General features: G+C 31.1%; 1 protein-coding gene and 2 pseudogenes across 7 annotated transcripts in view; all 3 read right to left on the bottom strand.

The window, feature by feature from the left end:
* The window catches only part of LOC145183702 (FERM domain-containing protein 8-like), a 41,729-nt gene that overhangs the window by 1,753 nt on the left and 12,963 nt on the right, over positions 1-27,013 (bottom strand). The window contains exons 7-12 of one of the 6 annotated variants that reach the window (XR_016451431.1): positions 22,871-23,050; positions 21,592-21,712; positions 18,426-18,566; positions 18,237-18,304; positions 5,752-5,875; positions 2,226-2,260 (exon numbers count right to left, since the gene is read on the bottom strand). Coding sequence is in view for 3 of the 6 variants with exons in the window: in XM_090083841.1 (XP_089939967.1) it covers positions 2,226-2,260; positions 18,237-18,304; positions 18,426-18,566; positions 21,592-21,712; positions 22,871-23,050 (545 nt within the window). In the remaining 3 variants the exon portion in view is untranslated. Of the gene's footprint in view, positions 1-2,225; positions 2,261-5,751; positions 5,876-18,236; positions 18,305-18,425; positions 18,567-21,591; positions 21,713-22,870; positions 23,051-23,172; positions 26,255-27,013 lie in introns of those variants that run through there. The other 5 variants (XR_016451432.1, XM_090083841.1, XM_090083843.1 and 2 more) reach the window with 5 other exon arrangements.
* Positions 12,852-13,876, bottom strand: LOC149889765 (uncharacterized; annotated as a pseudogene). Its single transcript, XR_016451435.1, has 3 exons — positions 13,747-13,876; positions 13,394-13,633; positions 12,852-13,235 (listed from the first exon to the last, which is right to left on the bottom strand). The product of XR_016451435.1 is annotated as an uncharacterized LOC149889765 (transcript).
* LOC149889764 (uncharacterized) lies at positions 13,958-15,792 on the bottom strand (annotated as a pseudogene).

The following is a 27,013-nucleotide window of genomic DNA, read 5'->3' as shown; positions in this document are numbered from 1 at the left end:
TCTGTTCAAAATATATTTCAATTTCAAAAATGACCTTTCACAAACAACTTGTGATGAGGATAATGTCAGCACAAATTTGTAAGCCAGAAACAAATTTGAATACGCAAGACTATGCAAGTTAAACTTCTGGAGGACAAAGTAACAACAAACAATACATTTTTTGCAAGATTTGCATTTATTTCTGTGGCTGTCACTGTTTTCCACTTCTGGGATTGTAAAGACAGTTTCAGATTCTTCGGATTTATATGTTGCATGTTGTCCGAGACAGAGTCAGGTACTTCCGTGTCAAATATCAAACTACATTCATCTTCAAGAGTTATTTCGAAACTTTCCCATTTCCTTGCAAAGTCCGATAATTCCGTTTGAAGCTGATCTTTTGTTACACTAGCATCAAACTTTCTGAGCAACCCACTCAGATGCTGTATTGCTGACAAAGTTTTTACGTGCTTTACGCTTTTTAAATTGCAGTGGTAGCACACTTGCTAACGCTTGTACTAACACCGCCTAAAGATAAAGCGCGCATGCTTAAATTCACTATTAATATAATACTGTTTTCGATAAGCTCAAGATGGCCGCCAAAATTTATATAACTAGCGGGTAGATGGCTTTTAATTAGATGCAATTAGATCGGGTGAATAAAAATGAGCAATTGCTTTTACTCAGTAATTGGTCAGCTTTACGTGAATTATTACGAAAAAATAATTAAAACTTCAGCAGTTTTCCTCATATTTTTATTCAAGTAAAGGTAAGCAATTTACTCAGTAATTGCTCAATTTTACGTGAATAAAAACTTAAGGAAAGTTGTTGAAGTTTCTATTCACGTAAAGCTGACCAATTACTGAGTAAAAGCAATTGCTCATTTTTATTCAGCCGGCCTAATGACTTCCAATAAGTCAGACAGCGATTTTAAGAAATCCAAATCAATTTCATCTAACATGTTTAAGCAGTTTAGTTCTTCGAGTGTTTTTTTTTTTTACAGCTTCTAAGCAATCCAAAAATCTTTTGATCATCTGAAAAACACTGTACCATCTAGTGCGGTTATAGAGCAACAGTCCTTCGTCATGCGAAGATCCGTAAATTTTGTGTATTATTCTTTTAAGAACGTCATATCGATGAATATTTTAAAAACTTTATTAGTATTCGAAGCTTCTGTAGACTTTTTTCGATATTTTTTTCATACTCAATCTCATTCTCCGAAAAGTCAAACAGAAGCTCTCCTTCAGTCTCTCCATCAGTTTCCGTTTCTGTTTCAATATCCGATTCAGTTTCTTTGTTCAGAATTTCGCGACAATCTTTTTTAGCGTATATCAAATCACAAACACTCAAATGAATTGAATGATTCTGGCAGATTTGATGTGGAAACTTAAATATGGTACTCAATTTCACCATCCAGCTACATCCATCCGTAGTTCTACCTGCAACATCTTCATCATCTATACCGAATTCTTTTAATTTTTGCATTACCAAAATGTTAAATGTTTTGGCAGAACTAGAAGATGGCAACTTCACCATTTCTAAACAATATGTTCGGTCGTGATGAACATTTAAATTGTAGCATCTTCTACCTCAATTGTTACACCATTCGTCACCTGTTAGTCCAAATGTTTCTCCTTTTGCTTTCAAGTATGTTTTATTATATGGATTTGAATAGAACAAGCTTTTTTTTTGAGGTTTTTTCCACCACCACCACCTGTCCCATTGTGCATTACTAATTACTTTGCGATGTAAATTAGTGTTGATATTGAACAAAGAGAACACTTATATTTTGAAAACAACATGAACTATTGTAAAAGCAGCGTAGAAATAAAATAAGACTAATTATTTTACGAGTAAAAATTGATATTTTCTAAAAACCTCGTCGAAGTTCCGTCGAGGTTTCTCGATTTCTCTCGAACTCCGAAACTCCAAAAAACCGAGAAAAATCCGACGAGACGGAATTCCGAATGGATCCATTGACTAATACATGATTTAAGCTTTTTTTGACAGTGGACAAACATGTTCTATTCTCAACAAATCTAATTCGCTGGAACAATGGAATTGTCTAAAACTAATTTTTAAGCCCAATTAGATTTTTTTTACTACGCTTGTAAGTTGTCATAAAAGTGAAAAAGAAAGTGTAACATACTCGGATTAAAAAAAAAAACAACCTATAAATGATAACACCGTGTGAGCGGTGTACATTTACTATCAAAAAGTAAAGAAAAATTAAAAATAGAATTACTCACTAATATCTGATAGCTTGCTGTAATCTATGCCAGGACTAAAAAAAAAATGTTCAGCTAAAAAAGTTAAAACTGAATTTTACATTTAAGTTCGTTTAGGTACTAATTAACAAGTAGTAACATGGCTGGATAATTGGGAAAATTATAAAGAGATGTAAAATGTAGGTCCTATTTTCCAATATAAAGAAGTTTGTACTGAAACTTTTTATCGAGGCTTCACAGTGGTAAAAATGCGCCGAAGCTCCAAGAAACTGAGAATTTTTATTGGTTGTAAAACTGATATAAATTTGTTCCTTATGATTTGAAAAGCCAATAAAAACTTTTTTTTTAAAAAAAAAAAATTATCAAAAATAATTAAGAAACATTGGCAAGAAATGCCTAACTTCAGCACTAAGAGCACGTTTACATGGATTCTCATTTCGGGCGGAAAAAAAGTTAAAGTCGTAGCGGAATGAAAGTCGTAATCGATCACATGAGCTTTTATTTCGGACGAAATGAAAAATATATTCATTTCGGGATGGCCATAGTAGTGTGGTCCGTAAAGTTTAACTAAGCGCGCATATCAAGCTTTATTTTAAAATGGTACCTATAAACAATAATATATACAAGTACATTGCTTCGTTGACCAGCTGACTTATTTCAGCTTTAGGTAATATTGCTATGGTTACAATATTGGTGTTGGCTCATTTATTAAGTTTAAATCGTAATCAACTGCTACTCATTTCTTTTATGAACATTCAACTTCAAAAAATTTCTAAGCGTCACCAAAAAAATATTAAAAGGTTTGTAATAATAATTCTTTTTATTCATAATAGTTTATATTAAAAGCACATGTGGTTTCAATATAAACTGTTATGAATAAAAAAAAGTATTATGGTCGTACCCAATTATATTAAGTATAAATGTTACTGTTTTCATTGAATTTAAATTTTTTTGACAATATTACAAATGTGACAATATTACATCATAATGAATAAAACTTTTCGATTATTTGAAATTAACCAATACCGTGTTAAAGAAAAACTAATATGTCAATCATGTAAATGTTAAGCATGCGCGTTTCGATTAAAAACTGTTTGCATGATAAAGCGATAACCAAAATTTCTACCTCCTAACGCTCTTATGCATACGGCTACTGTTTGCTAAAATAATCATTTCATAAACTAAGAGCACGCAAACGTGCTCTTAGTTTATGAAATGATTATTTTAGCAAACAGTAGCCGTATGCATAAGAGCGTTAGGAGGTAGAAATTTCCGTGATATCCATTAACTCTTACATTCGGAGATTAAAGTGAGATGTAAAGGTTAACCGTACGGTCAATAACCAAACTTTCACCATTCGTTCAATAACCGGATACCCACCTACTGTATAGTGAAAAGAACAAAACTATAATGTACAAAATTTATTGTGAAAAAAAGAAGTTTTTTTTTCTTTGTTAGAAAGTAATATTACTATAAGTAAATAATCGTATTGAGTGATGGATAGTTGAATGAATGATGGATGGAGTTATGGAAATAAAATGGATCCATAACCTCTGGCGTCAACAACTCAAATACTGACAATACAAAGGATATGTGGCAGTCGTACTCATATCCATTGTATCGTGCAGCAATGGGCATCAATCGCTTTTGGAACATCATTCGTTTTATTCGATTAGATGATGCCAATACTCGTACTCAACGCATGGAGATTGATAAAGCTGCTCCAATACGAGACATCTGGGCAATGTTTAATAGTAATTTAGCAAAACATTATAACCCAACAGAGCACCTAACCATCGACGAGCAACTTTACACATATCGGGGTCGAACTAAGTTCACTCAATACATTCCATCAAAGCCAGCCAAGTATGGAATTGAAGTATAGTGGATATGTGATGCAGAAAACTTGTATCCTCTCACAGGGCAGATTTACACTGGAAAATCGAATGGCGGTCGTGAGAAAAATGTTGGTGAGAGAGTTGTAAAAGACTTGGTAGCACAATACAAAGGATCGGGTAGAAACATTGCATTGGATAATTACTTCACTATTCTGTCATTGGCAAAATCTTTACTATCCTGGGATCTAACTGTTGTTGGCACTTTAACGAAAAATAAGACATGCATTCCACCAGAAATGACTGCATTGAAAACACGAGAAGAACTATCCACCGTGTTTGGTTTTCATGAAAAAGTAATCATGTGCAGTTATGTGCCCAAAAAAAACAAAGCGGTGATTATGCTATCATCAATGCATCAGGTAGCAAAGATTGGTGATGATGCAAAGAAAAAAGCAGAAATTATTGAATTTTACAACTGGTCAAAAGCTGGTGTTGACACAATGGATAAAATGCTTGGTAGATATACTACTAAAAGATTAACTCAAAAGTGGCCTCTAGCATTTTTCTACAATATTCTCGATGTTACCTGCCTTGCAGCATATATCCTTTATTATGAGAGTAATTATTGAACGGAGGAGGTATCGAGTTTGATAGTTAATAACTGCTATTGAATGATTGATTCCAAAAATTTTTGACAAAAAAGTGGTGTCAAAATACTTCAACTTTAAGGATCCGAGCAGTCATAAAAATATTTTAAAGGGACGTTAACAAATTCTACTTTGGAAACTGGAATAGATATCCGGGTACCCGGTTACTGACCAGACGGTTAAAAGTGTAAATATTAATCCACTATCAAGAGTCACATTCAAAGTAAAAAAATATCGAAGTTTAATAAAATCGTCTCAGTGAGTCAAAATCCAAAAACACTGGGTATAAACCCCCCAAAAAAACAATTGCTAGGAACTAATAAATTGAATTATAATGTAACTAATACCACCTAAAAACAGGAATAAGTTGCTTTTTGGTTGATTTTTAAAGATTCACTAACTTTTGCTCCTTTTCATAAGACATATTGTTCTATTTATTTTTTATTGCAAAACTCGCGCACAAAATGCTCGCTTTGGTGTCACTCTTTTAAGGTTGATATGAGTAAAAACAGTTCAAAACCTAATTTGAAGGCATATGCTTAAGGTATTTGGTAACTATAAACAATATTTGACACTGCATTTTGATTTTAGATTGTCACTCCTAAGATCTTAAAAAAAGTGCCCCATATTGACTTTTTTTATTTCATTTGTTTAATCATGAGTTCAATTGAAAAACTAAGAGATTCCACTAGATTCCGTGGTAGTTTTAAACTAAGAGATTCCACTAGATTCCGTGGTAGTTTTAAATTTTCCCATCGATAGGTATATATGAAAGCAGGAAAAAAAAAAGCAGTTGCCCGAACTTGCCCCAATTCAATATACAAGCTTTTAAAAACAGTCAAATTTTCGTAGTAATTCTTTCGCACACTACATTAGCACTACATTAGCACTGCAGAGGTAATTTCTCAAAAGCAAACATTCAAAAGCTCACGCTCAAACAAATTATTTTAGATTTCAAAGCTCAAAAACCAAACGTTGCATGATCTGACTGCCTACTGCCTGAATTAAACGTTTAGAAATAAAACTTTTAAACAAAATAACGAATAATAGTTCGTTGCTTACATTCAACATATTTAGTTCCTATCGTTCAAAGGTTAGAAATTAACTATGATAATTTACTTGAGGCTCTTCTACTTGAATTTCGCAGATTTTGTAGAAGGTCTAGACCATGGAAGTATTGATGAACCTAAAATGATAAATCTCATGAAAACTCTATAAATATTTAATTGTAAAACCTAAATTGCCGGAACATTCAAAAACCTTTTCAAGTCTTCTGGAACATGAACGAACCTGGGTGGATAAAGAAATAACAGTTAACAGAAAAGACGTTGCTGCAGGTCCAGGTAGAAAGAACAAGAGAAGCAAAAGATCTAAGGTAGAGATAAATCAATTGAGTTCAAACCGATTCAAAAAGTAGTTTACTCACAAGTATTAAATATTATCTTGTTTAAGGTTACTGTTATGGTCGATTCTAGAACTTTCTAGATACAACAGAACATTCGAGAATCTTCCATAGAACCCTCTAGATATATAACAACGTTCCAGAATGTTCTGTATCTTTCTAGGAACTTTCTATTTTAATATAAATATTAAGTTTGTGTGATTATCATTATTGTATTGGTATTCTTGAATCGAAAATAAAAGCTTTACTAAAATCGACGAAGATCTCTCTATTTTCAAAAAAAAAAAAAAAAACTACTGATGGAAGAAAAACATGTGCTATTCTGGTAGCGATATTGACAGAAATGCAGAAGCTAAAAGAAGCTAGTCAACAACAACTAGCCGAACAACAGCAACAAATCAAAGAGCAACAAGACGCCATTGTCAAACTGCTTGAAGCCAATGAATCAAAGGTCACTCAAGATTTTGCTGCTTTTGATTCAAAAGCTGAATTATGGGTCGACTATCAGGAAAAATTCAAAACATTCGCTAAAGCTCAGGGTATAACAAGAAATAACAAAGCTGCCTTTTTTCTCAGTTGTCAAACTCCAGTCATCTACAAACAGTTATGAAATCTTGCAAGCCAACAAGAGACACCTTTGACAGTCAACCACCTTTCGTATGATCAAATTGCTCAATTCATGAAAGAATAATACAATCCAACCAAATTCCGTGTTCGTGAAAGATTCAAATTTTGGTCAAACATTGGTCGAAATCAAGGTGAATCTATTCCACAACTGGTTGCTCGAATTCGACAATTGGCTGCAACATGCGACTTTGCTAACATCACAAATCCACTGGATAAAGCTCTTCGAACACATTTTATCTGCTCTATTAAAAATAAAGCAGTGCTCAAAGCTCTTTTCAAGTGCAAAAACGAAGATCTAACTTTCGTCCGAAACCGAGGAGGCCGCTAAGGTAGCCAAGGAAACTGCCGTTGGTCCCTCAAAGTCTCCGATGACTCTCCCAATCAATAAATTAAGGCAACATCAGTCGGAATCCAAATCCTCAGCTCCTCGACAAAACAAGTGTTAGACTGAGTCAACCGCTTGTAGTAGTTGTAGTAAATCGATCCATGAATGCAAAAATTGCCGTTTCAAGGACGCCGAATGTAATTTTTGTTGTAAAAATGGTCACATTGAAGCAGTTTGTTTCAAGAAAAAGCCGAATCCCGAAAGACTGTCAAGCCTATATTCATTTATGGACAGACTAAAGCACTTCGCCAAATCAACCAAATTAATGTTGATGATGAAATTACACAAAATCTCCAAACCAATGGACATTCGATAAGATTTGAACTCGATACTGGAGCTCCTGCCAATTTCATTACCTTAGTACTCAATTCAACGACGAAGGTACACCTGTGGTTCCTATTCAAAAGACCGCGCTTCCAGGACAAACAAATAAAAAGATTCGAATTTGTGGCGACTATTCAGTCTCCATTAATACTCAGCAAGAACCTCATCGCTACCCAATGCCGTTGCCAGAAGACCTGTTGCGTAAACTGCGTGGCGGTTATGGATACAAAAAAATTGACCCGGCTGACGCTTACAATCAAATTCCTTTGGGTTCAATTTCTCAGAGACTACTGACTCAGTCCAACATAGGCTTCTCCTGCTAATAGACTGGCTCAATGGGCTCTAATTCTCGGCCAATAGAATTACGAAATCGAGTTTCGTAAGACAGCTGAACACGGCAACGCTGACGCGCTCAGTCAATTACCGGTTGACCATGATCGCAATTTCGATGGACAGGAAAGTAGTGAAGAAAATTTAATGATTTGTGCGGTGAAAACCGTTAGTCATCAAATCAATATGCATGATCCGAATATCCTGGTCCGCGAGTCGAGCAAAGATCCTGTCATCGCTGCAGTTTTTCGCAATGTTCGAGATAGTTGGGTCAAATCCGACAATAATGACGAGATACGGGAATTCCAAAAACTTTGCGAAGCTCTCTCAGTTTCAGGCAAATGCTTGTTCTATGGTCCACGTGTTTTGAAGATACTACACCTAGGTCATTTCGGCATTCAACGAATGAAACAACTCGCACGATCTGCCGTATATTGGCCAGGCATTGATTCAGCTATCACTAATCTAGCACACCAGTGCACTACCTGTGCGGAAAATCAGAACCTTCCATCGAAAACGACAATCCATCCATGGATGTTACCAGAACGCCCTTGAAGTCGTCTACATCTTGATGATACAATCAATTTCATAAGTACCAATTGGCTTATCATGATTGGTGCTCTATCTAAATATCCATGCCAAATCTACCATTGATTTACTGGAAGAAGATTTTGCACACTTCGGTTATCCACATGCTCTGGTTACCGATAATTATTCCTCATTCACTCCTCAGGAATTTCTAGAATGGTGTAATAGTCGTATCGTCCTGCTCAAAAGTGCGAGGTATCGTCCTGCTCAAAGGTGCTCCATATCACCCCGCAAAAAATGGTGCTGCCGAACGACTAGTTCAAACTTTCAAAATAGCCATGAAGAAATCAAACCTCCCTCCTAATAATGTTCTTCAAGAATTTCTCATGGTCTACTGCCGAACACATTTAGCAAATGGATCGTCCCCAAGTGAATTACTCAATGACAGACAAACTCGGGCGCAAATCGATCTGCTTTTGCCATCCCCTGTTCATAATCAAAGCAATCTATGGACTCTTTCAAAGTTGTAAAATTTTCAGTTGGAGACTTGGTTTATGCCAGATACTTTAGCTCAAAGAATGATTACAACTCAAAATGAATTACGGCTATTGTCTCTGAAGTATGCGGTCCTCGATCTGTCATAGTGAAGACAGAGCCTGATGGTCTAGTCTAGCATCGTCATATTAAACAACTCAGACATCGCTACGACTCCAAAAAAATAGAAGAATCGATAATAGTACAGCCTGCTTTATTATCATGTGAACAAGTCAAAGCAAGACGATCTAGTAGATGCAAATCAAAGAATAATCAAAACGCTTGCTCTCCGTAAAGCCAAGCTGGCGAGGAGATGTTATGTTCCATTCTAGAACTTTCTAGATACAACAGAACATTCAAGAATCTTCCATAGAACCTTTTAGATATATAATAACGATTTTTTCTTTAGTCAAATAATACAAAAGTAACAGCTTTAAAACTTATTCCCGCTCTGTCATATACAAACTTGACGCTAAGAACGTATAGGGGAAAAACATTTTAGATATCTACTAATGATAACTGAAACGCTATTAACAAACGTAGACGGGCTATCTGCAACTTCATCGCAAACTAAAAATGCATTTAGAATACAGGTATACGCCCAACACTCATGTTGTATAGAATAAGTATGGTCTTTTCTTCTACCATTAACAAGCGAAAAATAAGGAATAAAGTACGAATTTCTAATCACTTAAAAGAAGTTTTTTTGTCATTTAAAGTATATTTGTCTTTTAAAATAAATCAAATTTTCTGAAGTATATTAAAATAGAATTCTTTATGCGTTTAAAATAGCAAATGTGTGTGGTGTTACCTGTTTGTATTCATACAAAGTTTATTATTTTTGAAAAATAACTTTTGCAGACTTAATCGAATATCAATTTAGCGGATTTAATAATCGAATATCAATTCTGCGCAATGTCTTGAAAGGATGAAACAAAATAATATAATCTATCTAAGGTATCACATTTTTTTCTGGAATCTTATAACTTTGTAGGTCTAAATAAAAAAATTATTTTAAATTCGATTTTTTTCAAATAACTGATATAAAAGTTTGTATTCTATTTGTTATTAACAGAAAGTCAAAAAGCCGATGTTTAGTATATAAAACTCAGACTTTGGTGGCGATTCAAGGTTGATGTTTGATGTCGCAATTCGCTACTTTTGATAAAAATTAGGTGATAGGCGACATTTAGACGTTTTAAAGCTCCCAAACACAAAAAATGTATAGACAAGGATCAGTGGTGGGATTCAACCGGTTAGCACCGGTTCAGAAGAAACGGTTCTTAAAATTTTTTGAGTTCGGCGAACCGGTTACTAACAAGTTAAAATTAAAAAATTACCGACAAAATTCACTTATTGTAAACCATGGACCTTTAAGAGATGGACGTGCAACCTACTGTTTTTTTTTGCGAACCATGCTCGTTGCGCATTGTTACAAATCTTTTGTTTTAAACAATAGAAATTAAATTATATTCAAGTCTGTCGGATTCGTCAAAAGTTTTTGGTCTCATCTAACCAGTCACATCAACTTCCTTTCAGTTATTCAAGATTTTAAGCTTAATTTTACATAGCTAGATATTCTTAACATTTTAAGAAATAACGTTGATGATAATATAAAAATTGAGATATTTACTTCACTACTTTAGTACATGTATAACTTGAGATATGATAATACAAAATATCAACCAATTTTATAGCTACCTAGAGCACAATGGTTTCATGTCCAGGGAACTACTCCATCTACTATATTGCTGTAGACTTCTAGTTTATGAATATTATAGAATTTTCTATTTTTGTTTAACAGAAATATATACAGTTAGGGATAAATAACTTATACATAAAATGAATGTAAATACAATAAAGAAAAAAATAGTCACGGTTTTAAAGAATTTAGCAAAGCCAATTTATGGCAAACCGCAAGAATAACTAAGTATTTAAATTTAACATAACTTGATTTACCAGCTATATATCAACTAATTTTTATTTGACAAAAACAAACGGGTTATTATGTGCCTTTTATGACAAATGAAATAATATATGAAATATGATAAACGAAAACATGAAGTATCTGGCCGCATTTTGCAAGATAATTATAAATTTGAATAACTTTTTAAAAGGTTTGGCTTAATCAATGAATTATAAAAAATCCGATTAGAAAATATACCTACTAAAAAATAATGCATAGTGGAATATATACATTATGGAGCTTATAGAGTAGTCGAGGCCAAAAATGGCGACATATTGGAAAAAATACTCAAAAAATACACAAAAATAAGGCTGGTGATTGAAGGACCAAGGAGTTGAATGAAACCAGACCTTGACAAAAAATTTTATATTTTTTATACTTCGCTATACTTTTTTTAGTCATTTTAAAATTATCCTTACAGGTCTATTTTATTATTGACGGAACTTTGTTTACACGAAAAAATATTCCCAAATTTACAAATGTTTATCTTGGAAAAATGATGAAAATCTGTTCGTGCCGACAACAAATTTCCTTACCTTGGTGTAATTTGTTTAGTAATTTGTCAACGCGTGAATTAGTTACTTCATCCTGAACAGTCTTATTAAACAAATGCTATAAAAGTTTAAACTAATACCACGTGACCAGAGTTTCTGTTTAAAAACTGTTGGCAGCCATTTTAATAGATTTTTTTGTTGATGGGTGAAAATTTAGTTTGTCAGAAACTCCCATGGCTCGCTGATTTCCGCGGCCTCTTTGATGTAAAACAATAGGCTGCACGTCCATCTCTTATTCTGTGTTCCGAGATGACGTCACGAAAATCAAAATACATTTGTCTGCCATGTTGGTTCAAAAACAACTTTAGCTCAACTTTATTCAAATGCGGTTCTCTAAGTTAACTATATCAAAACTTATCAGTTAGCCATTTTCCTAGCTACTATTTCCTTTTAGTATAAGTTTCAACTCGAAAATTATTAACAACAAAACTAAAGTGTTGTATAAAGTTCTTTCAGAAAAGGTTTTATTTGAATAACTCATAAACTCTTTATATCTTCAAATATGGTCTTCTGTTGCATTTTTAATTGCAGTAATCGTTCTGAAAACTGCAAGAAGTCGTTTTATAGAATTCCTAAGGTTATTAATCACCACGATAAAGATACGGAATTGTTGTCAACAGAACGAAGAGCAAAATGGTTTGCTGTTATAAAACGTGAAGATATCGATACAAGTGCCAGTCACTACAGTGTTTGTTCTGATCATTTTGCTTCTAGTTAGTTAATATTAATATATTCATTCTTATTCATATAAAAACTATTTATAGGATATTTTTGTACACGTATAATAGCCTGCACAACTGAAAAATGTCCTCTTTCTAGTCTCATTTGGAATTTTGTTTATTTTAATATTGTCTTTATATAGTTAAAATATTTATACGATTCTAAACTTTTAAAGCATTTAAGTTCTTCTTTGGTGGCAGGGCTTGGTGCAAACAATAAATATGTAACAATATATGGGAGATTTTAGGATAGAATTCTGGATCGGAGAGAAAATTTGTCTTTTTCAACGTATATGGATCAATATTATCAATTTTTGAGATCTTTCTATGTAGTCTAGTCAAATTAGGGTCCAACCTGGACAAAATTTGGATAAAGATGAATTTGGTATCATTCGAAGCGTAATTTTATCTGCTTTAACATATCCAAAATCCACCAAAATCCATATTGGGCAAAAAAAGTTATGATTATTTTAGCTCACTTCACTTTTATTCAAATTTATTGAAAATACAAAAAAAAACCGTCGTGTCTACTGTCAATAAGTTGTAATAACTTGTTATAAAGTTGCTTAGTCTTTATGAAATTTTGCGCAGATATAGCCTAATGTGTTAAAATTTAAAAAAATGAAATGTGCTTCAGAAATCTTTTAAATGCTGATGTCAGCAGTTTTTTTACAATATTTTTTACATAGGCTAATACTTATAGTATATTAACACACCTTTACTTAAAAATTTATTAGATATATAGTTGATATTGAGACTGAAATAAAAAAAACTTGTTTATTAGTATAACTATTTAAAAAAACAAGCATTTTTGAAATATTTTCTTTCATAATAAATATATTTTTAACTACTGTTGAATAATTTTTCATTTAAGGTTTAAATATTAGTGCTTTTTACACTCGACTAATATAATTAGAAATAATATCAAAAGTCAAATAAAAAAAAAACATTTTTTCAAAAATGTTTCCATCTCCATCTTCACTACTTTCATATTCATTTTCGCTGTCATCGATATTGACGTCATTTTTTGGTGCATTTGTGCACTCCAAACCTTGGCACTGTCCGCAGGCTGTCATGCAATTTATTCCATGACGTCGACATTGGCATTGTTTTCCACATGGTGTTTTAGTATTAGTGCCGCAGTTATAATGTTAAGAATGTGAATTGGTGCAGGATCCTGAATAAAAAAATACTTAAGTTGAAAAGTTAATTAAAACTATTTTTGGGAGCTGGTTTAAACTTAGATTGTTTATTGAAAAATGAGTATTTTCAAGAAATCCGTTTTGAAAGTAAAATCGGCATTTGTGGTTTATTTTGCTGCTCCAGTATACCTACATTGTCTGTCTTTATAGGTACTAAAACGTCATTTTTTCCTTCTCCATCCCCACCTTGTTTCATCCATATTGACTCCCAACCATTGCTGAATTTGTAAATACACTCGAAACGAATGGTACTTGATCGCGCTTTCAGTTGGTGGTAGTCGTTCTGGCTGAATTCCTTTTTTGGAAGTTGCCACCATTCTCATATATTTTTGTTTCCTTAGTTGTGCTAGCGAGACTTGTTTATTTTTTTCACCTATAGTAATAGTTGAGCTAAATTAAACCTCTGCAAAACAATGTGGACGTATAATTATAAAATAAACAATATTATAAATCAATAAAAAAAAATATGATCATTGTCTTGCATACCATATATGTTCAAAACCACTTGTATTCCAACATTAGCTACCTGATCTTGTGTTGCAAAAGGATCTTGGAATACTGTACATAAAGATTGAGCGAACTCACTATTCGATTCAATAAACTTCAGTACAGCTATCTTTCCTTGACTAAAAAGCGCAAAGGTAGTATCACATCCACTCCATGCATGGATAAACAACAAACATTTTTTCACGTGATATGATAAACTTTATGTAACATTCTTTATGATAATTGTTTCCGTATTTTTTTTTTCATAATTATTTTAGCTTAACGGCGCAAAAAAATCTCACACATGGTTTGATCCCACATGTGAACCAACATAACAAGAAAGTCTGTATCATCAGCTATGATAGTCACATTTTCCATTTTGTACAAGCACAATTCCTTTTGTAGCAATGGTTCTGTCAGCGTCTCCTTCGCATTCCACTACTATATGACCTTTTTCTCTTAGCTTTATTACCAATGCTTTGATCAAAGCAGTTTTGTTATTGCTGTTTGACAGAAATTCAGATTGTTTGCAGTTCACTTGGTTTTTTGGTTGGAATACAATGTTGATAGACTTTCTTGCTCTCCTTTGATGTTCTTGATCTTTGATGGATGATTTGTAACCATCAAAAATAGTTAAAGTATGATTACCATACTTTTTTGTAATATATGTACAATATTGTTCAATAATGTCTGAATATGTAGCTGGGAGACTCCAAAAAACTCGATGCAGCAAAGCTCCGCCGTCAAGAATATAGGTTGTGTCATTATTCACTGTTAAAATTGTTGAATCCTTAATGAGTTCTCTACCAAGCTCTGCTTTGTTTGGTTTCCTCATTAATCCATCTTTGAAGAGAGATGTGGGCTCCGGTGTTAATTCATATTCGAAGCAGTCAATCAAATCTTCAACCCTCTCAATTAGCATGATTAGTCTTTGGAACGAAACATTAGGATCTACGTGGACTGCATCGCCATTAACTTTAACAGATGGCATCAACTTGGCAAGTGTCTTGACCTGCTTTGAATGCTTGATAGCTGCTTGATTGACTGCAATATTATTAAGACTGTTTTGAATCTCTAAACCCACATTTTCTGCTTGATCACAATTGATTTCATCATTCTTATCAACACATAGGCTAGTAAATATACATTGAAGTCCTGAGTCTTGAAATTCAAATGGGTTAAACAGCTCGAGCTGCTCCTTTAATGCTTTAAATTCTTTAGTATCTCTTTTTCGCCGAGACTCACCAGATTCATAATGTTGCTGACTTCTCTCAAAACGATGCTTTGTCAATGTTGACATGGAATCATGGATTGCTCCGCATTTGTGCAAGTTACTGACCCAAAGATTCCTTGTAGACTCTGACATACCCCTTCCTCTAGTTTAGCCTCCATTGCTTTTCATTGATTTTATCATGCACTGTTCAATTACTAAATCAGGCCAAAGACCAGCCCAATATCGATCTGTGCGTCTAATACAATGGTAACCTGATTTACAGTAAAGCCAAGGATGTTCTGAATTAAGTGAGTGCATAGATTGTAGATACAACCGAGCACTTTTGGCATAGTTTATATGCCCTGTTGCGGCAAATAAATAAGCATCAGCCTGGTGGCTTCCAGATGTTCGTGCCAGTTCCCAGTTCTCTCTGCTCTGATGAATATTTTGATAATGCTAATGTATTCAAGATATTGCAACCATAGTTTTGCTGTTCTGGATGAATGGGAAAGCTGTGTTTTTAAATTTTCAATAAGATTTGTGAATCTTATAACTTCACTACTATTGTTTATCACTTCCAAATCCATGTTTCCTTAGACCAGATCCTGATACATATTTTCTAGAGAACTATCAGCATCATCTTTGGGGCTTTTTTTAAAAATTAGACTCATTAAGGTAGACTCAACTAAGAAGTGAGCTCTTAGTGCTCTAGCTACTGCTTTACCAGTCATTATATGCGTGACAGAGTTGTTTGCATAAATAAGTTCCAGTAATCTATTCAGCCCTGATCCCTCCATGACCATACCAATACTTCCTAGGAAGCTCATAAAGATGTGGAATCTTTATGAGCTTCCTAGGAAGTATTGGTATAGTCATGGTCAAAATTCAGCTCTACAGTTTACCAAGTACACAAAATATATTATTTGAAAAGAAAAATTAGTGCATTTTGAGCATGCTATGCTGGTATTAAAGTAAAAAATGATGGTGTCATCATTTTATGTAATTAATTTTTACATTTTTATAATTTGTAAACCAAATTTTTTTAAAAATATTATATGAATCGCGTCATTTTTCGCTGAATTATGACAATTTATTGACAGCAAGTCGTACGGGTTTAGTTTATTTTTTTAAAAAAAATCTACAAAATGAGGTCAACAATAATATTTATAACTTTTTTTGCCCAAAATGAATTTTGGTGGATTTTGGATATATTAAAGTAGATAAAATTACGCTTCGAATGATACCAAATTCATTTATATCCAAATTTTGTCCAGGTTAGCCCTTTTTTAGACTTATTTTGACTAGACTAATATCTAGTTTTACTTTGGTTTGAAAGGTTTTTATAATAATCGCTCTCTGCGTTACTCAAGACAAAGATTGAATACGCTCAGTGTTATAATTTGTTTGTGAACCAACATGGCGGATACGCCTAATTTAACATAAATTAAAACTTCACTCGGAACACAGAATAGGTCCATAATGTAAACAAAAATTAAGCATTTTTAAAAAATTAATTAATGTACCGAACTATTATTAGTAATGTAACGAAAAGTTCTGATCTGATATTATTGTTATTTGTTACATAAATGTAGGTAATTTAGATTTTATTGCACCAAATAAATGATTAATCTGTGTAGTGTTTACATCATCTTGTTGAGAATGTATCAAAAAATTCTGAAAATTATAATATACTGGAAGGTGTTTAAAAAGCCAAAAATATTATAAAAACCATCGCAGTAAGTTCCGCGGAAGCAGAGAGAGGATTTTCAAAAGTGAATACCATTTGTACCAACAAAAAAAGTCGCTTGACTGTGTCAAATATTTCCAATATATTGACAATTAGTCTAACTGGTCTATCTCTGAAGGACTGAAATTCCGTTCCCGTTGTGAAGAAATGGTTGCGAATGAATCACTCTGCTGATGATCCTCGTGTGAAAAAATTAAAACTACTAAAGATGATGAAAATCTACAGGCGATATGGCGTTATTCAAAATAATTTTTCTTCGTATATTTTTTTTATCTATATAATATTTAAATAATTCGTTCATTTTTGTAATAACTTTTCATATTGTGTTATTTACAACTATATTATAAATATTTATATCATTCGTTTATTTTTATTAATGTGTAATGTTCAATAGACAATTATTATCAAATTTCTCTTGATGGAAAATGTCTTTTTTTCACTTGTATAAAACAGATTCTATCTTTGGTCTTTGATTTTTTTAGCCATCATACCGAACCGGTTCTTAAATTTTTTGAATCCCACCACTGACAAGGATTAACTGAATGTTTTGTTGTAGTATAATATCCGATCCTTTGATTGGTGTACCATATAGCATTATCAAGCGCGGAAGCGTTCTACTGACACACTTTTGTTAAAGATTGTAACAAATGTTGGTTGGTCTATCTTAACACAAACATTTACATGTTTCCTATCAAAATTACCAAATGCTAAGCATCTGTATTAAAAGGTGTCGAAGTTTCGAAGTTGATTAAAGCAACTTAAGAATTTTAAAATTATTTTTGAAGTATTTTAACGTTTTTGATTAAGAAGTGTAACAAGTCGCTTTTTAGGCTTTTTATTCTCGAACTTACCTTTTAGATAGTAATCTATAATTAAAGTCCGGCACTGTTTAGAACTAAAGAATTTCAGTTTAAGTACAGCTTAAGTAATTAAAATTATGAGACAATACACGTTGAGGAAATTTTTAAAACATGAGTAAGTTTCGGTGTTTAGTATTTTTTTATTCCTAAATTACTTTATCAAACTTTTACACTTATCTATATAGTACTTTTGTAAGTTTATAATTATCTTTATAGTATTAAAAGTAAATGCGAAGTATTTATAATATTTCACATAAACTTATTATTAAAGTATAAATCATTATTGGAAAAACTATAGTTTACTAAAAGTGAGGTAAAGAAAAACTATAGTTTATCAAAGTGAGGTAAAGAAAAACATTACATGGTTTAGGAATTTAAATTAGGTTATTAAAAGTAGTTAAAAAAACACTTCCAAATTTTAGAATAAAAAAGCTCGAAATACTTTGATTGCATACATACAAGTATTATAGCATTCTTGCTTTATTTAAAAGACGTAAGTCCCTCATAATTAACTAAAAAATTTTCTTCAGAAATTTGAACTACGAATCTCGAGCTTTAAATTTGCAAAATAAATCTTTAGTGACTCTTCAAAGAATTCATCTTATCATTGAATCTTATAAAACTTATCAAAGAATCAAAGCAATTAAAAAAATCGTTTAAAAATACGCACGTTTTTGGGATTTTCAATTTATCCATGTACTTAACACACGACTCTACCATTGCATCCATCATTTTTGCCTACACTCCACACAAAAAGAATGCAAAGAAAAATTGCAAATAAAATACTTTAAGCAATGTAAATCTTACATGAGTAAATTTAAAAAGTAGCGCAATTGAAAATAAGTAAACTTAAGATAACCTGTTTTGAGTCAATAAAAATTTGCTGTGCATGTTCTTTACCACAATCAAATTCCAGACATAAAGAGTCAATATCATTTTCATCTTCTTTGCAAAGTAAACCCCAAGATATATCGTCATAAGGTAGAAACCTGATGAGCTCCTAATGTCAAATTTTATAAAAAGTACGTAAATAATATATAGTACCCAAAGTTACAAAGTTGGACAGCAGAAACCTGGGACGTTTCATTAAGTGTACGATTTTTTTAATACTTTGAACTTCATGTTCATAGAAAGGTAAGGGCCACTTACAAGATTTAAATATGATTTGTCTTAATCAACTCCTTAACAGCCACGACAACACTTGTTTCATTTACTTCTTAATCTAAATTAGTTACAATGTCTAGCAGAACATTCAGCAGCAATAACCAAAGATTCATGAAATTTTAAATCATTTGCAGAAAAATTTACTTATACAGTGTGTTCAGAAAGTTTATACGTGGGCAGATGTTTTATTGTTGGTCTAGTTTTTTGATGATAAAATTTTCAAAACAAAAGATTTTTTAAAACTTTTTATTAAGTAACATTTATTAAGCTTTAATTAACAATGATTTAATAATACAATGATCTTAAATGTCCTTTATTTGTTGATTACTCAGAATCTACTCAACAGATCTTTCTAATTTTTTTGCAGAAGAAACCTAATGTGTTGTTATTTGATTGTCTTGCTGTTAAGTATTAGTTATCATTATTATCAGGTTAAAATGAGTAAACAAATAATAAGTTGAGAAAAAGTTTTAGAAATTTTTCTTCAAAATCCTATCACAAATTGACATTTGAAAGTTGATTGGTGTTGGTCACTTTTCAGTTGGATTTGTTTTGCAGCAATATAAAGAGAGTTGATTTATTTGAAAATGAAAATGAATCCTATTGAAAAGCAAGAAATTAGCTTCAGATGGAGTAGATTTTAATGAAAAGTAGGTGGCAAAAAAAATAACTCAAAGCAAGACCCAGGAGATGATGCCAAGTACTTTCAAAAATATCTAAGCATTCAATTAAAAATGTAAGAAATGACTAAAATAAATAATTTAGTTAGCTTCATTGAGTAAAAAAAAAATACAAATATCTGTTAATTAGATTTTAACTAATTAATTGTTAAAGGTACTGAATCGAACCGATAAAATATATTCTATTGAATTTCTATTGATAAAATATATCCTATTGAACCGATAAAATATATTCACAATAAAACACCAATATCAAATATACTTTCATAACTTATGGTTTACCACTTTATTTAATTACAGAATTTGTATTTCTAGATACAGAAATGTCTACTTTCATTGTATATAGGTAGCATTCTGGGGTTAGCTCACTTTCCTAATATTTTAAAACTGTATTGAAGATTTTTGTTAGCCATAGAGATTTTTTTTATAAGTTCATAATCATCTTTTACAGGTAACAGGTATGTCTGAGCTTTAAGAGGTAACAGGTGCTTTAAGAGGTTACAAGTATGTCTGTGGTTAAGGCCAGGTGCACAAATTTTTCCTACATGCACAGTTCTAACTTGAATCTAATAGAATCCCTTTGAATACGGAAAAAATTAGTCAAGTTCTTCATAATTTTGAAAGATTACATAAAACAAGAATTGAAAGCCATTTGGAAATGAGTTCTGACATAAATTTGCAACATTTAAATTGGTAAACTTGCAAAATACCATGCAAAGGTATTTTAAATATAGATTTTACTGGCTTTTGTTCCTATTTTGGTTTTTGGATATTTTTATTACTTAATTTTCTTACTCTGCTCCATAAATATTTGTAACAGAATTATGGTTAAGTAGGGGAAAACCTCAATAAATGGGACAGTTTTTGCAAAATGCTTTTTAAACGTAGATAAAATTGTTTAATATATATATTTAAATATGTTTGATAACCACCGACTCTTGCTCAATGATATAGTAAAACAAAAAAAATTGGATTTGCATTTGGCTATTGGAAAAAGAGAGCTTTATTGGAGCATGACATTTGTCCCATTCATTAAGTATGTCTCATTGAATGGGACAAACATAAAAGATTTAAAAATAAACAGATTTAATTCAATCATTTTTCAAATTAGTTTATTAATTTTAAATGTAGTTAAATATATAGATACATACATAAAGACCACACAAAAAATATTCTTAACTTTAAACATTTTAACTCTAATTAAATTTCAATCAAAGCAGAACTTTCTCATTTTAGAATATTATATTTAGTTATTTTTATTTAAGTAAAATATTGCAGTATAAAAGTGTGTAAATAATACCCATTACCCATGGGGATAAAAGTAAGGGACTGCAGCATCCCTCTGCTGAGCTGTAAATAATACTTTGTTAATTTCATTCAATAGGTAGTATTTTGTCCCATTCAATATGCGCATCACTTTATCCAAAAATGATTAGTCACACCAAAAACACCATTAATTAAGCTTGAATGTTTTACTGTAGTACCAGGGACTGCTATCTATTTAAGAATGGAATTTTATTTTCCATAACTTCAAAAATTGCTGGAAAATCAAAAAAAAAAAAAACGCTTTTAAAAATTACTTTTTACATTCGAAAACACAATAACATCCATTGTCATTATGGTCATAGAGCAATAGGATGGATGAGTCAGTCAGTTGAGTTCTTGTTTCTATCACTCTTTGTTACAGGAATTTGAATATCCTTACATCGATGCTTCTATAAGAATCTGAGTTTGTTCCATTCAATAATCGTCCCATTAATTAAGGTTCTCCCCTACAATAATTTTTTTGTATGATATCTAAGTGCAATTTTTCTTTCAAATAAATAAAAAAATCCAATATTTTTAAAAATAATTCCTCTATTGATTCTCCACAAAATTGCAAAACAAGTAAAAATAGGTTTATATACTAATTTTTTTGGAAAGCAATGAGGAAAACTAGCGACTTTTTTGCTATTCAGTACACCAAAATAATTTTTAGATTTGTAACTTCATGTACATAAACTCTTTATAACTCTAATGCAAAATTTATAAAAAAATAAATAATTCGAGGATCCTTGTTAGCATCTTGTTTGTATAAAATCTTTGCATTTTATTTGAATAGAGAGATAAAGCTTATGCATTTCTACCATCTTATAAATAGCAATATATTATGCAGATGTATACTAGACAGAAATGACTTACCTCTTTAGAAGACTTGAATATACTCAAACCAAGCCGATTAATTCCAATTTTTATACTTTTTTCCACATTTTTCCATAAAGTCTTCTCATTCATTCTAAATGAACCTTTAAAGAATGCACATCTAAAAAGAAAATAAATTTTGACATAAATAGGTCCTTCAAAGAATTTAGCATTTTTTTGGATTTGACTTTCTAATATTCTTCCTTATATTACTTTGTTTTCTAGTTCTTTTTGGTGTTGTTATCAGCTTCAACTAAATAAACTAATAGTTGACTAGTCAAAAGTCGAAATTAGCCAACTTTGAAAATTCGAATAGTCGATTTAATCGACTATGGGTCTCCTACAAATTGACTAAAAGTTGATTTAGTCAGGTAATCATCCTAAAATCCTTATTTCAATTTTTTCACTTGATTTAATTTTATCAATCTCTAATATTGTTACGATGCTTATCAAATAGTAAAGAGATACCTTAAAAGTAGTTTATCTTGTAAATATAAGTTATTTATAAAGATTCAGTCATGCGTAAGAATATCATTCATAGCTGTTTTTTTAATTCAACCAAAATATCTGACCATTGAACCTAATTTGCTGTATTGCATTAATTTAACTCTTACCATACTGTATGTACCAGCACTTCATTATTGTTTCCTTTTTCTCATTACAGTAACCAGTTGACACTTTTTAAAAAATGTTAAGTAATGTGTTATGGTACTCAGTTAAGGATGAGAAAAAGTTTTATAAATCTGCTACCCCAAAAAAAGTTTAGCCACCCCATCTGCTCCCACCTATCTACGCGACCGCTTTTTATTAAACTTTTTGTTAACTTTTTGCTTAAATTGTTGTAAAAAATGATATAAAATACCAATTCGTATTTTTTTTCTTAACTTTGTGATAATTTCCATTTTATTTTATCTGTTTATTCAATTTTTATTCATTTAATAAATTAGATGAATTAAAATATATGATTATAATATTCAAATATTACAATCATATACTTTAATGTTGCTTGACAATTTTTAGTCAAAATATTTGAATGAAAAATTTTATTCCAATATTTTGACTAATATTTGAGTAACATACTTTCAACATTTTTAAAATCGACTTCATTAATCGATTTAGTTGACGGTCGAATAATTTCAAAGTTGTAACAACACTAGTTCTTTTGGAAGTTAGAAAAAAAGTAAATTATAAAAGCCACATTGTAGATAAACTCCAGGCAAACTCTCAAGGGACAAGGAAGAATATAAGAAATCCTAGTTTTACATTTAAAATATCTCACCCATAGAAAGGTAACCTTTGGCAGTAGCTCAAAAACATTTTCTTACAATCTTGTTGATTTTTATCATTTAATTGCTTATATTGATTTAGCAGATGACTTTCTGTAGTAGACCAATTTAAACGTTGTGTAACTTTGTTACTACCAATCGCATAATAGGGTAAATACTTTGACAATGAGTTTCTGAAATTAAAAAAAATCTATAAAAGTTAATGTTTATAAATTACATTTATGGTATATTTCTTTGATCTTTTTTTTATTATAAGGTATATAGATGTATTCAACATTTACACCAAAATACTTCATTTCTTTTTTTGACTTGTACAAAAACAACTATTCAAAATGTCAAACTATTTTCTTTTTAATCCATTTATTTTTAAGTTTGCATTTGGTGCTAGATGCCACTTATATTACTTAGTTTTTTAAAAACATAAAAACTATGATTTATGAAACCAATATGATTTGTAACTCTATTCTTTAATATATCTCTTCTTTTTTGATTGTTGAAAATCAACACCTAATTTGAGAAATGTGAGATTGAGAGAGATTTTAGTGGGATTTGAGTGAGATTTGTTTGTTTTTTTTAATTTTGTTGTAACAAAACAATGAAGCTTTCTCTATAAGAAATAACTTTTTTGGTCAATCTTGTAATGGCCTACATGGATTCAGCAGAGCTGTGCATTCCACTTAAAAATTGTTAATAATCTAATTTTCATTTAGACCTTAAACAAATAAATTTTAAATCTATATGGATTTTGTAGGCCAAATACTACAGGAAATTTTATAAACAATCTTAATGTTTTTAATTTTATAGTTAAATACTACTCAGAATGATAATGACTAATTGGATTTTTGAAATGTTTTGAGAACCACTTAATTGATTTTGAGAATTTTTTTTTTTTCTCTTTGTGAAAAAAAATTTTATTTCTAAATACTTTAAAGTTCTTAGAAAACATCATCTTTGAGCTAAAAACAATACTTTCTCAAACTAATGCTGACCCCTCACATGACTTTGTGGACATCAGTTTTTGTAAAATTTTGTGACACCGCATCACTAATTTAGCAGAATTAATTTTTATCTGTTGCAACTTAGCCCCTCTTACACAGCTCAAGTTTTATGCTTGCCCAAAATTATTCAATAGGACAAAGTTGTGGCACATTTGGTGATTTAATGATTTTTGAGACAAAATCAACACTATATCTCTTTTTAGATTGTTCTAAGTACTTCTTAGATTGTTGACTTGGCAACACCAGTTTCTTTTACAATAGAAACTGGTGTTTCCAAGACAACAATCTAAGAAGTACTTAGTTCAAGATCTTTTTCAATATCTTGAACTAAGTACTATGGATTTGCATCAATCCTCCTGATTACTTTATGATTAAGTTTTAAACTTCACGGATCTCTTTCTTGGTTTCTCAAATTTCTTTCCAAACTGTAATCTTCACTCCACTTTGGATGATGACTGACAGTTTTTCTTTGAATTTTATATTTTTTTGTAGGGTGGGAAGGAGGGCTTGGAGAAAAACGAAGATATTCAAAAAACTGATTTTCCATTTTTTTTAAATTGTAAAACTGGTGAACTAGTTTTACGCTGGTTTTTTTAATATAATAACAAATTTTTATTATTGTTGTAAAAATCAAATTATATACTGAAATTGCATTTGTAAACTAAAGTCTAAGAAAACAAAAAAGTCTAAGAAAACAAAATTTTGCAAAATCATTTTTTTTAACAATAAAAAGCAAATTCACAGTTTAAAGTGCACTGCAAAAAGCACACATAATAATAAAGCAACTGTTACTTAAAAATCACATTTTTTAACAAAGCAATATTTTAGGAAGATTAGTGTACCCAAAAGATCAAATGTAATTTTGTACAGATATTACCAGATATTGAAAAAACTCTTTTGCTTTCTGTTGATGTAGGTTGGATCAATACCAGAGCATTTAAGTTTTGGACAATTGTTGATTTTGTCTTAATGACACTTAAACATTTTAAGTTTATTTTGAAAGGATGAAAGAAAACTGTGTATGTTTGCTTTTCCACATGCTTTTGCAACCTGCAACACTTCAGATATAGATTGCAACACTCCCTGCACTCAAGATGATGCTGTTGTTATCAGCTCGACTTGATTTTTATATCTTTATTTATATTTGGTTGTGAATCTACCTCACTAATTAATCTTTCAGTTTACATTGTAACCAAGGACAATGTAGCAGGCTTAGGCAAGTATAAAAGTCCCAGTAAAACTGTTTTAGGAAAAGTTCTACTTTCCAAGAATTTATGCAATATAACTAATTCTTTATTTTGCCATTCTGAAACTCTTATTTTCAAAGAATTACAACATTTATTTCTCAAACTTGTACAGTTTTTGTATCATTTGAGTAAATAAAAATGTCAGTAATCCTTCTGCAGTGAATAAAGTTGCTGTGGTTTTGCTCAGTTCTTTTACTGCCAATTTCTGCTCGCTTTAATATTTTAATTAAATTTAGCAAGATAAAAAAGTCCTTCTATTGCATAAATCTTCTCATCCTATTTCTTCCAGTGCACTTTTTATGCAAACTTTAAGCTGCACAAATTTCTCCATCATAGTTGTAAGGGAGTTCCATCTGGCTTTACGGTCTAATATAAGTGAAATTTTTTTTACCTTTTTTCTCTTCAACATATTGTTGCAATAGGCTGTTTCTTACTGGAGAATTTCTAACTCGATCTTCTTTTGATGCCAATATATGACTAAATTTAATATTGCACTCCATCAGTTTTTGTTCAACTAATGACTGAACTTTGTATAAAACACATGAACCATCTATGCTAATATGTATTCATGTAATATGTATATAACTATCCTTCTGAGAATCCAATATTACATATAAATACCTTTTGGAATTACAACTAGTCCATTCGTCTATTAATATTGAGAAACATGTCCCAAATTGAGCCATTCTCGTAAACCTATCCTTTTATTTCAACTTTTTCTCTTTAGTAAGGCCTATGACCAGTTTTTGAATTGTTTTTTTGCTCCTAGGCATTTCATATTCATGTTTTATAATAAATTCTGCAATAGCACTTGAATATCTCATAGCATGAATAGAAAACTCATCATATGCTGTACATTTGGTCTATAATTCTTCCATCAATATTCTTTGTATGAATTTTAACATATTTGTATTTGCATTTTTTCTGTGTTGGCTTACTATGCTGAGTAGATATAGGTTCTTCTTTTTTATTAATATCAATTTTATCTTTTGCTTGAAGATGGTTGGCCAAATTTGATGTACTCCCACCTGCACATTTTAAAACTGAATGGCACATTGTACATTTTGCCACATTTGTTGTTTCTTTTTGAAACATTTTCTGTTCTCCTGAGCTTTTGCTGTTCATACTTAGGCTAAAAAGAAAAATTAAACTTTTTTCATTAACCATTAAAAAAAATTAATCATATTCACAATATTTGTGTTTTCAATGCCCATAGCCAACTTGTCAAAACAAGAAATCTGTGGTAAATCTAGTAGTAACGCAATACCAGTAGGATATTCAAACTATTTATCAATTTAAAAATGCATAATTAACAATTGGTTTTGTGGTTTTTTTTTAAAGAAAAAAAAAAGGTTTTCATTTTTAGGAAAATTGAACAAAAAACTTAACTTGTTGCAATTTAACTAGTTTAAATTTCAATCGGTTTTAAAGCCTTAGTGGGAAGTATTGTAAATGAAAATTGTTCCTATGTGACCAAAGAGTCAGCAAAATTGTTTTGGAACCAATCACTATGATAGTAGTCTGCTATTTGAAGACATTGTGTAAAATGAAACAAAAAAGTACATAAAAGTATTAATAAATTAACAACCTTATGTAAGATATTTGCATATGACTGTTAAGAAACTCTATCTACTTGTAAACATAGGTACAAGTTACATATCCACCAATTGTCATGTGGATACTGACAGTAAATCAGATTCAGTAAGCATTTTTCTAACTCACATTCTAAGCCATGAAAACAGTAGTTTCAACAACTTCAAAGTCAATTTAATTCTGAGGATGTCATGTTTGTATTTCCAAATTTGTATTTCTGGTCAGTGAAATGTTTTTACTTTTACCCCATATAGTTTTTACTTTCAGGTCAGCTCAAAGGGTGCTATCCATTTTTTTG

The sequence above is a fragment of the Hydra viridissima genome, unplaced genomic scaffold, assembly GCF_058129835.1.
Source record: "Hydra viridissima isolate aposymbiotic clone 2 unplaced genomic scaffold, HvirCarnegie_v1 scaffold_4, whole genome shotgun sequence".
Classification (NCBI taxonomy): domain Eukaryota; kingdom Metazoa; phylum Cnidaria; class Hydrozoa; order Anthoathecata; family Hydridae; genus Hydra; species Hydra viridissima.
The sequence above is the reverse complement of the archived record's forward strand: the minus strand, read 5'-3'. Positions and strand labels throughout refer to the sequence as shown.